The following is a 13,585-nucleotide window of genomic DNA, read 5'->3' on the forward strand; positions in this document are numbered from 1 at the left end:
CGAACGCTCGACGGACGACCTCCCCTCCCCCCCCACGACGCCCTCTGACGCCCCTCCGCCCGTAGCCCTTCGTCCCCGCCGTTTGCTGGATTTCCGAGTCGGGACTAGTTTTCGCGCCTGCTCACCGGCGGCGGGATAACGCTATTTTTTTCAAAATAACCGACTCCTGGAAGGTGAGGAGACCGGAAGTCCCGCCCACGCGGCTCGCTCATTGGTCGATGGGTCCGATCATCCCGTCCTCCTCCGTGTCCTGATTGGCGGAGGCTGCTCCCCAAACCCCTCCCCCTTTGATGGGAACTTCCGGCCTGTCAATCAACGGCATAAGGGCGCGCTGGCTGCTCATTGGTGGAGACGCTGCCACTCACCTTGATCGACCCGCTGGAGCGCCAGCATTTCTCTCGGCTCATGGGTTGTATTTAAAGGGGCAGAGCCGCCCGTCTTAAAGGGGCGACGCCACCCACGCTTACCAATGGCAATACTGAACCCTTCAAATAAAGATAAAAATAAATTGGTCACTACTACAGTCCACGGCTGTTTTGGGGGGACGCCGCTGGGGGTGCAATTGACTGTCGCGTTTCGCCCACAAAATACACAGTCACTACGCTTGACAGCGTGTCCTGCGAAGCGCTTTGAGACGTCTCGAAGATGTGATAAGGCGCTGTTTCCAAATGCGAGGATTATTGTTATTTACAGTGCATCTTGTGAAGCACTTGGAAGATGTCTCGACCGTGTGGTGAACCAATTACAAGGATTGTGCCCCAAATCGTATTCACATGATTTTCACCGTCTTATGCTCAATCAATCCGGCAATGATCATAAGAAATGCTCACAGTGCTCAGTTATAGCTGTGTACAGTCATTATACTTTACAATAAATCCTGTGAGGCGCGTAGAGACACCTTCCCAGTGTGAAAGGTGAATTAGAAAATGATTATACTGTACTTCCATGCTGTTCTGTTGCTGCTTGACATGTCAATAACATAACATCTGTAATAAAATCGTTTGTACCGAAAAGCCATGATCCAGGACGTCAATAAACTGGTACTTTTGTGGGGAAATGTGTGCTCGCGCTTCTCCACAAAACACACAGTCATCCTCCCGAGGTGAAAGTCGCTCTACCAAATGTAAGGATCATTATTATTACTATCATCACCACATTTTTATGAAAGTAGATATCAGGACACGGACAAACAGGTTGTACAATAAAATATTCATTTTCTTATTTGCAGGCAATTCGAATCGCACAAACGTTATTCCAAAAGACCGTGGAGCACATTTGGACAATTTAGCTTTGAGAGCAAGTGTACAGATACACTTTCAGAACTTCCTTTCTCCGAAGAGCGGAATAAGAACAATGGAACAGGAAATTCAGCTCACGGAGCCCATTGCCACCAATTTATTAGATCCTGTCAGATCTTTTCATCCCATTTCCTTGCCTTTTCCTCCATACTCCCTCAACCTGTCAAGTAACTATCTTATTTGAAACAACACGCTTATGGGGCAGTGCAGTCTACATTCTCACAATCCTCTTATGCAAAGAACTTTTTCCAATTCTCAGCTCTCAAGAAATATAAGGCAAGTTTTCTCAGCCTCTCAGCCTTTGTGGTATGATATCTCTACTTGAAAAGATTTTACCTTTATTCTCGGTTCACAACCTCTTCTGCCTCCCTGTCCTCAAGTGTCTCTGGGCTGTTAACCCTCCGGGTATTTTCCACAGGATCCATATTTATCTTGCACAACAATCAACTGTTTTGCATCTCAACTTATAAGATCCTCACCGTTTAGGATCCTCTCGCTCGTTTTCGAATCACTTCATTCCCTCGCAACCCTCCTACCTCTCCGACCTGCTTACCCCCACCCACTCTCACTACCCAATGCCTCCGCTCAGCTGGTCTCCTGCTTATCCCTCGTGCCCTGCGCTCCACCATCGGCGTCCATGCTTTCAGCCAACAGACCCCGAAACTTTCTTCCCCCAATCCCTCCGTCTGTCCCTCTTTTAGAAGACCTTCCTCTTCAACTGCGCTAACGGTCACCTCCTCCCTCCCCCTGGCTCGTCTCTCTCTCTCTCTCCCCCAGCTCCGAGACTTCCTTGTGTTAATATTCCAGTCTCCTCATTATAACGCCCTCACTATAATGGCTCAGTTGTCTTCTTGGCAACAGAATCCCGGTCAGAGTTGTATCTAAGCAGGTTTTAAACTAATGAATTGGGATATTTCCAGACGCCAGAGGCCTGAACTTGCAGATAAATCGTACAACTCACTGTCAAATCATTGCTGCTAATCTATGACAATAACTGCAACTCTTTACAGCCTCTCTCAGGCCGTGTCATTTAGGAATTCCTCATTGCTCCCTCCACTGGCATCACTTTTATGATACTTTCACATCAGCTCAAATAAATATTTTTCTTTTCATTTCCCTCCCTGTCTTTTTCCTGCCCCCTCCCCTTCTGCCCTCTCCAACGCCCCTCTTGTCCGTTATCACCCTTCTCCAGTTCCCTTTATTTCCTGTATCCTCTCTCTCTCCCTCGTAGCCTAGTGACAAGCAGTTCGAAGTGGCAAACAAAGAGTGGGTGAGGGGAGCGCGGAGGGAAGGAGTTGTGGGTGGGGAGTAGGAGCCACACTGATGCACATGCTGACTTGAGACATGCTACCACTGCGTGGGGGTCGCTGTAGTTGTTGTTGTTGAACTCGGCTGCTCTTAGAAAGACACCTCCTTGGTCAGTAAGGTGAGCGTTTTGGTCGCGATGTGCCGGAGGGCGAAGGTGGGCACGATGGGGGTGAACAGGACAAAGAGTTGGTGTTGGCGGCTCTGGAGTCCGTAACACTTGTGGTCCTCAGCTGCGACGTAGCACTCCACTGCTGTGTGCGAGAAGCCGGCAGCAAAATCCTCCCTTAACGCAACTGAAGAGAGGCAAAGAGATCGCTTAACACAGGGCGAGGGGACAGGACAACACACAGGTACACAGGAGTGCTACACCCAGAAACATAACATGTTACTTCCATATTTTTATGATAAAATATCCAGTCAATCACTTTCTTATAATAATAACAATCCTTGCATTTGATACAGCGCCTTATCACGTCTTCGAGACGTCTAAAAACACTTCACACTGTAAAGTGAATTGACTGTGTATTTTGTGGGCGAAACGGGCAACTGATTGCGCACAGGAGCGTCCCCACAAACAGCCATGGATTGAGTGAGCAAATTATTAATTTTTTTAATAATAATTACAGCGTATCCTGTGAAGCGCTTTGAGACGGCTCAACGAAGTGATAAAGCGCTATATCAAATGCAAGGATTATTATTATACGACTATTATCACTTTATAATATATGCAGGAGTGTTACCTCGTGCATTATATTCTACACAGGAGTGTTGGACCCAGGCATACACAAGGTTATTATATAATATAGACTGTATCCTAATTTGTAGTTAATTGTTAACAAATGCAATATTTTGGGATGTCCTCCCAACCTGAAAGGTGCTATACAAATGTAATTTTGTACTGTATTGTATTTTATCATATAAAGTGAGTGTGAGTGTGTAATTCTGGCGAGTGTCAATACCTCTAGTAAATCTGTCAGCTGCCCCTTGTTTCTCTGCTCTGTCCACATAGTCTTGTTCCACTTATTCTTCGATAAGTGGAGTCCCTGTAGCTCAGTGGTTAGATCACTTGCCTCGCCTCGGGTTTGATTCCCGGGCAGGTCAGGGCGAAATGTTGGGCAAGTTTCCTGACTCCACACACATACGTGTTCACCGAGCAGTAAGTAGGATTCCGGTTGTTATCAGTCGATTGGCTTTTTCGGTGGCAATAAATGCCGCGTTTCGCCTGCAAGTTCAATTTACTGTGAAGCGCTTTGAGACGTCTCAAAGATGTGATCAGGCGCTGTATCAAATGCAAGGATTATTATTATTATTAAGTTAAAGCCTGGCTGGGTACATAGTTGTCACTCACCAGGCTCCTGTTCACCAGACTCCACAGGAAAATAAGTAGAGACAGCGAGGCTATAAAACGATCGCAAGATACACTCGCGCCTTTCAATTGGAAGAGCTGCAAAACCAGGCAAAACAGAAACGTCACATTCACATCTTTCTCCACAGCGTCCACAACCCTCTCTCTCCAGCACTGTGGTCTAACACAGAATATACGTGCTATACAGTGTATAAAATATACAGTCACTACACGTTACAAAATATCCCGTGAAACGCTTTGAAACATCTCAACGATGTGTTAAGGCGGGAGATAAATGGGATGATTATTATTATTATAACCTTAAATTGGAGGACAAAATGGGGTTACAGGTCAAGCCTGGTTGGACCTCAGGTTCCATGGCCTATTTCAGCTGCTAGTGTACTATGTGTTGGTAGTACTTGATAGCAATAACTACAACAAATTCCATTTATACGGCGCCTTTCGTTTCGGGGGACGTCCAAAGGCGCTGGACAGTCAGGGATCCCCACTTAAGCTGGTGGTTGGGATCAAGAGGGGTGGAGGGCGGGAAGGTAGGGGTAGGAGGGTGACGAAGGCACGGTCGAGGAGAAGAGCTGACGGTAGTGGTTAGCATCCGGCTCACGAGTTGCTGGCAGTGTGAGGGCAACATAATCTTCTCACCTTGTAGACTGCTGTCCTCAGACCCGTGTGGTTGTAACGTGAAGAGGTTCTTATTCTGCTCCGTGTTTATTAAGAGGAAACTGGAAGAGACAAAATCAAAGATCGACCCTGAGCGGAGAAGCAGGGAACATTTCACTTCACTTTCCGTCAATCCGATGAGTAATACAATATTACATTATCGGGAGGGGGGGGTGAGGCGAAGGGACTGTGGGATGGGGGCAGAGAAGGCCTGAAGACTCAATGCCTTGAGTAAATCAAAATTCACTGCCACTGCACACACTCCCAAAGGCCCAAACCTCTACCCATTCACTCCAGTCGTATAGAACTCCCTCGTCAGATGTAGCAGAGAAGCCAGTAATGGGTTTATAAAAGATTCAGATCAGTTATGCAATTGGGCAGATAGGTGTCAAGTTAAATTTAACTTTGAAATGTAGAGTATTACACAGAGGTAGAAAAATGTGGGACGTCTGTATGAAGTGAATGGAATTGAATTAGAGCAGGAGCCCTGGGAGGACACCTTCACTATCCACACAATGTGGGAAGTAATTGCAAAGCTAACAGATCACTTGGATGGGAAGCCAGGACAGGTGGGGGATAAAAATTTGAAGCTCTGCTCGATTCTTTGCAATGCCTTGTGGAGTGATTCAGTCAGACCTCCCTGAATACCGGCTTCAGGTCTGGTAACCTGTGCAATATGTCTCGGCGTCAGCGTGGTTTCTTGTTGTTGTTGTTGTTGTAGCTCAGAGCTTGTAAGTTGGGACATTAAGCTGTCCGTACGCTGACACTCCAGCACACTAATGAGGGAGCCCTATTGAAAACCCTCTCCTTCAGATAAGACTTAAACCGAGGTCCTGTCTGTCTGTTCAGGTGGACGTTAAAGACCCCCAAGGCTCTATTTACCAAGAGAAGGGAATTTCTCTCACTTTACAGTATATACTGTATTCTTATGAAAAGATGATTATAAAATGCTGGGAATAACATACACGGCCCCGCAATGGTGAGCTGTGCATTGGGATGATTAACAAAGTCAGGAGCTGGGTGACTGCGAATCTCCGCACCCCACCCCCTCCCTGACAGTTACTTACCCTAGAATGCTCTGGTGCAGAGGCATGCTATGTGGGACAGAGCGCTGGTGGGCCCTGACACACCCCTTCAACATCTCCAGCTCCGGGCTCCAATACCGGGCAACCAACTGCAGCCAAAGAGAGTCAGTCAGTCAGTACAGCACCCGCACCTGGGAAAACACCCAAATGTCTGAAAACCCCTATCTGGGTATCTTATTACTCTGTCCGCACACCATTCCCATGGGGTAACTGAGCACAACTTCCTAACCCCTTCCCCGACCGACCCACCCACCCCCCGACAGCTCATAATAATTTGCTCACTCAATCCACGACTGTGTGTGGGACACTGCTGTGCGCAATTAACTAGGAAAATTAACAGCTGTGTCAGTTTAAAAAACACACATGCACTGCAACACGGGGGGTCAAATCCTTACCCTGTGGTACACTGCCTAGCACGTCGGAGAGACATCTCAAAGCCTTCACCCTACAGAATTGTCTGCTGAGTTTCGCTCGCAAAATACACAGTTACTAGTGTTTACAGTATATCCTGTGAAGCGCTGTGAGACGTCGCAACCAAAACGCAGCAGCCAATTGCACACAGAAGAGTCCCTCAAACAGTCGTGGATTGAGTGACCAAATTATTATTTTTTTTGGAGGGATTGTTACCTCCGGAAAAGTGACCCGCCAATCGACTAACAACCGGGTTCCTACTTACTGCTGGCACCCCTCCCTCGCCAACCCACCCCCCACTTGAGGTTAGGCCTCCCGCTCTGTCTGACCGCTTGACTAACCTGTGTGTGAACGTGCTCTAGAGAGGGAGCTGGGCCACACAGCAAACACACCTCTAGTCCTGGGAGCAGCTGGAACGTCAGCAGTCTGTGAGGTACCTGGAATCAGAGGCTAAGACACTCAATGTTGGGGAAGTGCCATCACTTGGATGAGACATTAAACCAACAACAGCTTGTATTTATTTATACAGCGTCCTTCAAGCAAGTGATGTCTCGGGGCACATATCTTACACTAAGATAATAATAATAATATTATTAACATTACCCGGGTCCTCTCACTTGGGAGACGAGTGCTCTAACCACAACGCTACAGGACAACTTATAATACAATAATGCTAAGGTTTCAGAACAGCTTCCCTGCAGCTCCTGCGTCTAAACTAGCACGTGTTTTGGGTTACTCACGGTGGGGCTCCCGTGGGGCAGGTAGATAGGATAGTCTCGGGACGAGCTGGGGGGCAGAGATGCCACCAGCCAGGCCAACAGCATCACCTCCTGTGCTTCCAGCCGCCACCACTTTGCCGTAGCCACCACCATCTTTCCCGCCACCATCAGGCACCCAAAGTGACTGTCGGCAGCGGCTACGAACGCATCTAGAGCTTCCTGAAACAGTCAAGAGGACACGGCTGACACAACAACAACAAACTTGCATTTACACAGTGCCCTTCACGTAGCGTCCCGGAGCGCTTGGCAGTGGCGGAGTCTGGCCCCGATTCAGGGGGAGAGGAAGGGTAACCGTAAGCCCGAGCAAAAAGGAAGGTCTTTAGGCCGGATTTGAAGGTGGGGAGGGAGGGGACAAGGAGGAGGGATTGAGGGGGAGTGTCTCACGCACTCGGAAACCCATCACCATCATCGTGGAGTCCTGTAGCTCAGTGGTTAGAGCACTCGCTTTGCAACTGAGAGACCTGAGTTCAATTCCCGGCAGAGGGCGAAACCTTGGGCAAGTTTCCTTACTCCACACAGAGCCTAATAATAATCCCTCCAAAAAAGCTAAAAACAATAATTAAATTGGTCATTTTCAATCTATGACTGTTTGTGGGACATTGCTGTGCACAATTGGCTGCCGCATTCGCCCACAAATATACAGTCAATTCACTTTACAGTGTGTTCTGTGAAGCGCTCTGGACGTCGAGAAGACGTGAAAAGCGCTATATCCAATCTAAGGATTATTATTATTATTATCACCGTTGCTTCGGAGTCTCCAAACCCAACTGAGAATTCCCCACATCCCAGAGATAGATTGTTGGAATACACGCGCTCTCTCTCCCTGGAGGGACGTCCCCTTCTTAGCTAATTCCAGAGAGTATTAGGCGCAGGTTGGCGAGAGCCAAGGCTGGGGGAGCCCAGAATGTGCGTTGGGAGTAACTGCTGGAGTTCAACCAGCTATAGCTTGTCCATTTGAGCGCGCTGTCTGGCCAAGCTTTCCCGCTGCTTGTCCAGTTAGGACCACCCTACCCGTTAGTTAGTGCTTTGGCTGCAGGGTTAACAGGAGCTGAGTGTGAGGATTCGCTTGAAGAAAGAAGAATAGTAAAAGTCTGAGGAATGAGATGATTAGACTCTGGTGACTCTTGTGGGGAGAATCGCCAGCGCAGAGCACCATCTTGCACTGACCTGCAGCCGCTCACTGTCTGTGACCAGCACACAGCCCACGCTCTGCGTCAGGTCTCCGACTCCCTCCGTGGCACTCAGGAAACCGTCGATGAGTTTGTAACAGGACTAGAGAAGTAGCACAGAACTGCAGAGCTCAATACAGTGAACCGGAGCCCTCACTGTCGTAGCCAAGTCACAGACACTCCCAGACTGCAACCACAACAACAAATTACACTTGTATAGCGCCCTTCTGGTCAGAAAGACGGCCCAGTGCCTGCAAGCACAGTACCTGCACCTAAATAATTAACTGATACAAGTTTATCACATTCATATCGTGGGAGTCCTGTAGCTCAGTGGTTAGAGCTCTCGCCTCGCAAGCGAGAGGACCTGAGTTTGATTCCCAGCCAGGGCGAAATGTTGGGCAGGTTTCCTTACTGCACACACACCCGTTTAACCTAGTAGTAAATAGGAACCCGGTGGTCAGTCGATTGGCAGATCACTTTTCCAGGAATAATAATCCCTAAAAAAAAATACTAATTTGGTCACTCAATCCACCACTATTTGTGGGACTCCACTGTGCTCAATTGGCACAATCACACTCACCTCAGCTCACATTAGGTTCACACTCACCTCAGCTCACACTCACCTCAGCTCACAGTAAGTTCAGACTCACCCCTGCTCACACTTACCTCAGCTCACACTTACCCTAAGATCTCGCTTCAGTCTCTCCACATTCTTGATGTTCACCAGGTCGTCTTGGCCGATCAGCAAAACCTGCCAACAAGGAGCAGTGGGTCAATGTCAACGTCGACCACAAAATACCTCCCATTACTGAGATTCATCTCAAGTTGAGAAGGGGAGACTTACTGCTCTTGTTCAGCGATGGGACTTTACTTGACAACATCCACGATCAATGGTAAAACATGCACAAGTCTGATCTGTATAATTCGTACAATCGCCTCAGTCTGGAACGCACGGCCTGAAAGGCTGGTGGAAACAGATTCGATAATAACTTTCAAAAGGGAATTGGATTGGTACTTGAAAAGGAAAAATTTGCGAGGATATGGGGAAAGAGCAGGGGAGTGGGACTGAATGGGTAGCTCTTCCAACTAGCACATAAGATTGTAAGTCGTACATTGTAGCCCAAGTCCTGTTCGAGAGTTGATATTCATGCAAGTTTTGATGAAATAATAATAATAATAATCCTTCCATTTGATATAGCGCTTTTCACGTCGGGAGGACGTCCCAAAGCGCTTCACAGAACACACTGTAAAGTGAATTGACTGTAATATGCAAAGTATGTAACTCATACTTTGCATATTACAGTAAATGTGTGGTCCCAATGATAAGGACTCGTGAGGTTTTCTGTAGTGCCTGCTAACGGACACACTCACCATGGAACTGAAGACATTATGCAGCAGGCGACTCAGGTAAAGATCGCTTGCGTCTACCTGGGAGGTCATAACGATCAGAGTGATGCTGGAGAAGTGGGAGAACAAGGTGTTAGCACAGCTCCTTCAACTGTCTACTGTCCGGCCTGACAACAATTCAACAACAACTTGCGTTTATAGAGCGCCCTTCGCATGGGATAGCGTCCCGGAGCGCTTGACGGTGGTGGAATCTGACCCTGAGCCAAGGGGAAGAGGCAAGTGGGGGGGGAGGTGACTGTAAGCATGATCGAAAAGGAAAGTCTTTAGGTAGGATTTTAAAGTAGGGTTGGGAGAGGGCAAGGCGGAGGGATTGATGGAGAGAGTTTTGGGGTTTAGTGAAAGGCGATCTAGAAATGTAATTTGTATGTTGTTGGTGTTCCTGGTTGGAATCGTGAGGGGTCGTTTCTGACAGTCCCAGAGAGGGGAAGGGGATGCGTGGAGTCCTGTAGCTCAGTGGTTAGAGCACTCGCCTTGTAAGCGAGACACCTGGGTTCAATTCCAGGCAGGGCGAAACCTTGGGCAAGTTTCTTTATCAAATGCAAGGATAATTATTATTATTATTTAATATAGCGCCTTACCACGTCATTGAGACATCTCAAAGCGCTTCACAGGATATGCTGCAAAGTGAATTGGCTTGTATATTTTGAGGGCGTAAAGTGGCAGCCAATTGCGCGCAGTAGCGTCACCACAAACAATCGTGGATTGAGTGAGCGATTTTTTTTTAGGGATTATTACACCAGGAAAGCGATCCACTAAATGACTAACAACCGTGTTCCTACTTACTGCTAGTGAGGAGGGACTCAGTGATAAAATAACTTGCTCTGCCACTGCTGCTCAGCCTCACCTGTCGTGAAATACTCTCCAGAAAACCCGGGCGTTCTCGGTACAAGTGCTGGTCAGCAATACGTCCTGATTACTGCCAAACATGTGCACCCCATTCAGTGACCCGATCACAGAAAAGGGAAGCTGGAGAGGAGAGGACAGAGATTATAACAGGAACGAGGTTCAGTTACTGACTGCAGACCCAACTGTGAAGGCAAGACACACAGAACATAAAGCTGCTCGGTGCCAAGATGAGCTATCGAATGATAACTAGGATTATTATAGCAAGGACTCCTGTAGCTCAGTGGTTAGAGTGCTCGCCTTGCAAGCGAGGACTTGATATTCCCGGTTGGTGAAATGTTGGACAAGTTTCCTTACTCCACCCACACGCCTGTTTACCAGCGTTAAGTAGGAACCCACAGTTGTGGATTGAGTGACCACAAAACACACAATCACTACACTTTATAGGATATCTGTGAAGCACTTTGAGACGTCCCAATGAAACTGGTTGTTGGGGTCAGGAGCGGCGGAGATTGGAAGATGGGGGTGGGAGTTGGAGGGTGGCCGAAGAGGACTTGAAGGAGGCAAGAGAGGCAGAGAGATTGTGGGATAGAGTTCTAGAGTGACTGGGCAGAGATGCTGAATGCCTAACCGCCAATGGTGGGGCAGGAAGGGCAGGGGAGCTGAAGAAGGCTGTTGTCTGCCGAACAGAGGGAGCGGACAGGCTGATCTGGGGTTAGGAGGTCAGAGAGGTAGGGGGAACAAGACCGTGGAAGAGTTTGAAGGTGACTATACTACACAAGGGACCTTTATTGTTCACCTAGATGGGCAGACGGGACTTTGGTTTAATGTCTCAACCGAAGGATGACACCTCCAACAAGGCAGCACACCCCCAGCACTGCATCCTAGGGCCACCTTAGACCCTGTGAGTTCCAAATCCCCGACATGGAATGGGGTGAGGTAGGGAGCCTTGACTTAAATTTCAATTGGCTGCCGCATTTTAGCCCACAAAATACAGTCAATCCACTTTACCATAAATTCTATGAAGTGCTTCGAAGCGTCTCATCAACGATAAGGCACTATATCAAATGCAAGGATTATTAGTATTATCCTCCCGACTCGAGAGGCAAGAGCACGACCGACAGATTCAGGCTGACCTGCCTTTGCCGGTGAAGTGCTTTGGGAACTATAATAGTAATCCTTGCATTTGATAAGAGTCTTATCCCATCATTAAGTCCTGTAGCTCAGTGGTTAGAGCACTCGCTTTGCAAGTGAGACACCTGGGTTCAATTCCCGGCAGAGGGTGAAACCTTGGGCAAGTTTCCTTACTCCACACAGAGCTTAATAATAATCCCTCCAAAACCAAAAACAATAATAAATTGGTCATTTTCAATCTACGACTGTTTGTGGGACATTGCTGTGCGCAATTGGCTGCCGCGTTCGCCCACAAATATACAGTCAATTCACTTTACAGTATATTCTGTGAAGCGCTTTGGGATGTCCTCCCGACGTGAAAAGTGCTCTATCAAATGCAAGGATTATTATTACTATTACTATTACTATTGAGAAGTCTCAAAGATTATACCGTAAAGTGAATTGACCTGTGTATTTTGTGAGTGAAACACGGCAGCCAATTGCGCACAGCAGGGTCCCACGAACAGTCGTGGATCGAGCGGACCAAATTATTATTATGATTTGTATTTTATTTATTTTTTGGAAGGGTTTTATTACCTCCTGGAAAGTGATCCGTCAATCGACTAACAACCGGGTTCCTACTTACTGCTGAGTAAACAGAGGCGCGTGTGTGTGTGCGGAGTAAGGAAACTTGCCTAAGATGTTGTCCTGCCTGGGAATCGAATCCGGGTTCTCTCACTTCCGAGGCGAGCGCTCTAAACCCTGCGCTAGTGAACAATAATAACCCTCGCAATTGATACAGCCGCTCATCACATCTCCGAGACGTCTCAAAGCGCTTCACAGGATACAGTGTAAAGTGGAATTGACTGTGTATTTTGTGAGTGAAACACAAAACAACCAGAGTGGGGGGGGGGGGGGGGGGATATTCTTACACTTACAACACCCACATCCCCCTTCTCCCCCCCCCCAATAAATGTAGATTTAATTATTTATATTCTAGATAATAAATATAAATAATAATGCTATTTTTAAAAATGTTATGGGGAGGTAGGGGTGGGGTTGGGGGGTGGGGTAGGGTTTGTGGACAATAACTAGGTGAGGAGCAGCCATTATAGTGTGTAGTTTGGGGATTATTTGTATTTATTCGGGATAATAAATAGAAATAATATATTTTTTAAAATAAGTATGTTATGGGGGTGGAGGGGGTGGGGGAGGGAGAGGGTATGTGGCCAACAACTAAGTGAGGAGCCGTTGTAGTGCGTAGTTTGGGGATTATTAGTATTTATTTTAGATAATAGACACAAATATTTTTAATATAAAAAAGTATGTGGGGGAGGGGGCAATAACGAGGTGAGGAGCAGCCATTATAGTGTGTAGTTTGAGGGAGGGGGAGGAGGGTGGGGGGGTTGGTGGGGTTACCTGTCTGCAGCGCCCCTTGCTCCTGCAGTACAGGGGGACCCCACTGCTGGAGGCCAGACACAGCAGCTGCACGTCGGCCGCCATCTTCGGCCTTCTTTGTCCCGAGGCACGCCGGGAAATCGGGGGCGGGCGTTGAGCATGCCGGGAAACCAGGGGGGCGGGGTTTGAGCACCGACCAATCACAGCTCGGCGTCTCCTCTCCGCCTGCTCCCGCCCCTCCCCCTGAGCCCCGCCCCCCTCACTCTTGGCCCCGCCCACGCGTCGCCTGGCAACGACCGCGCCTGCGCAGTGCCGCGGGATGGTCAACCTCCAACCGCTTTGGAGGCAACTTTGGTCAACCCAATGGGATTCCATCCCAATGGGACTTCAACGCCCCCCCCTCATGGCCTCCCCCCCACCAACTCCCCCGCCCCCACCCCCACGGCTACCTCTGCGACCTCCGAACCCAACCTCAACCCCCCCACCACCCCCATCACCCCCCCCCCCCACCCACCAACCTACAGGGAGGCTTCATCCCACCCCCCCCCCACCGTTCCTCCCTCCGCTCAGCGGGCTCGGTCCTCCTTCACGTTCCCCCAAACCCCCACGCCATCCCGTCTCGCCCCCCCCCCACCCCCACCCAAACCCCCCCACCACACCCCACCATTGGCGGGCGAACCTTCTGCCCCCACCACCACCACCAAACCCTCCAACTCCCTCCGCCTCAACCCCCCCACCCCTTCCTTCCTTC

The 13,585-nt window shown here is 48.6% G+C and overlaps 1 protein-coding gene and 1 non-coding gene across 4 annotated transcripts; one reads left to right on the top strand and one right to left on the bottom strand.

The window, feature by feature from the left end:
* Positions 1 to 2,366: 2,366 nt before the first annotated feature.
* LOC103191075 (protein fuzzy homolog) lies at positions 2,367 to 12,962 on the bottom strand. Of its 3 annotated transcripts, none has more exons than XM_042345050.1 (11): positions 12,856 to 12,962; positions 10,325 to 10,446; positions 9,445 to 9,529; positions 8,756 to 8,824; positions 8,072 to 8,176; positions 6,866 to 7,063; positions 6,467 to 6,562; positions 5,697 to 5,803; positions 4,612 to 4,691; positions 3,955 to 4,050; positions 2,367 to 2,899 (listed from the first exon to the last, which is right to left on the bottom strand). In XM_042345050.1, the coding sequence occupies exons 1-11, from the start codon at positions 12,937 to 12,939 to the stop codon at positions 2,697 to 2,699; spliced, it is 1,245 nt and encodes a 414-aa protein (XP_042200984.1). In that variant the 5' UTR covers positions 12,940 to 12,962; the 3' UTR covers positions 2,367 to 2,696. The 3 variants fall into 3 exon arrangements, with proteins under 3 accessions (XP_042200984.1, XP_042200986.1, XP_042200985.1); XM_042345051.1 differs by lacking the exon at positions 2,367 to 2,899 and adding an exon at positions 3,736 to 3,828; XM_042345052.1 differs by lacking the exons at positions 9,445 to 9,529; positions 10,325 to 10,446.
* Positions 9,920 to 9,991, top strand: trnat-ugu. The gene has a single exon. It is a non-coding gene; the product is annotated as a tRNA-Thr (tRNA).
* Positions 12,963 to 13,585: the final 623 nt, after the last annotated feature.

Source organism: Callorhinchus milii, unplaced genomic scaffold, assembly GCF_018977255.1.
Source record: "Callorhinchus milii isolate IMCB2004 unplaced genomic scaffold, IMCB_Cmil_1.0 Scaffold31, whole genome shotgun sequence".
Lineage (NCBI taxonomy): Eukaryota > Metazoa > Chordata > Chondrichthyes > Chimaeriformes > Callorhinchidae > Callorhinchus > Callorhinchus milii.

Excerpts from the sequence above, each read along its gene's own strand:
- LOC103191075 (XM_042345050.1), bottom strand. The coding sequence starts at position 12,939 with ATGGCGGCCGACGTGCAGCTGCTGTGTCTGGCCTCCAGCAGTGGGGTC. Across the intron at positions 7,064-8,071 it reads CAGACAGTGAGCGGCTGCAG|GAAGCTCTAGATGCGTTCGT; the intron begins GTCAGTGCAAGA and ends TGACTGTTTCAG. Across the intron at positions 2,900-3,954 it reads GTCTGGTGAACAGGAGCCTG|TTGCGTTAAGGGAGGATTTT; the intron begins GTGAGTGACAAC and ends GCCTCTCTTCAG.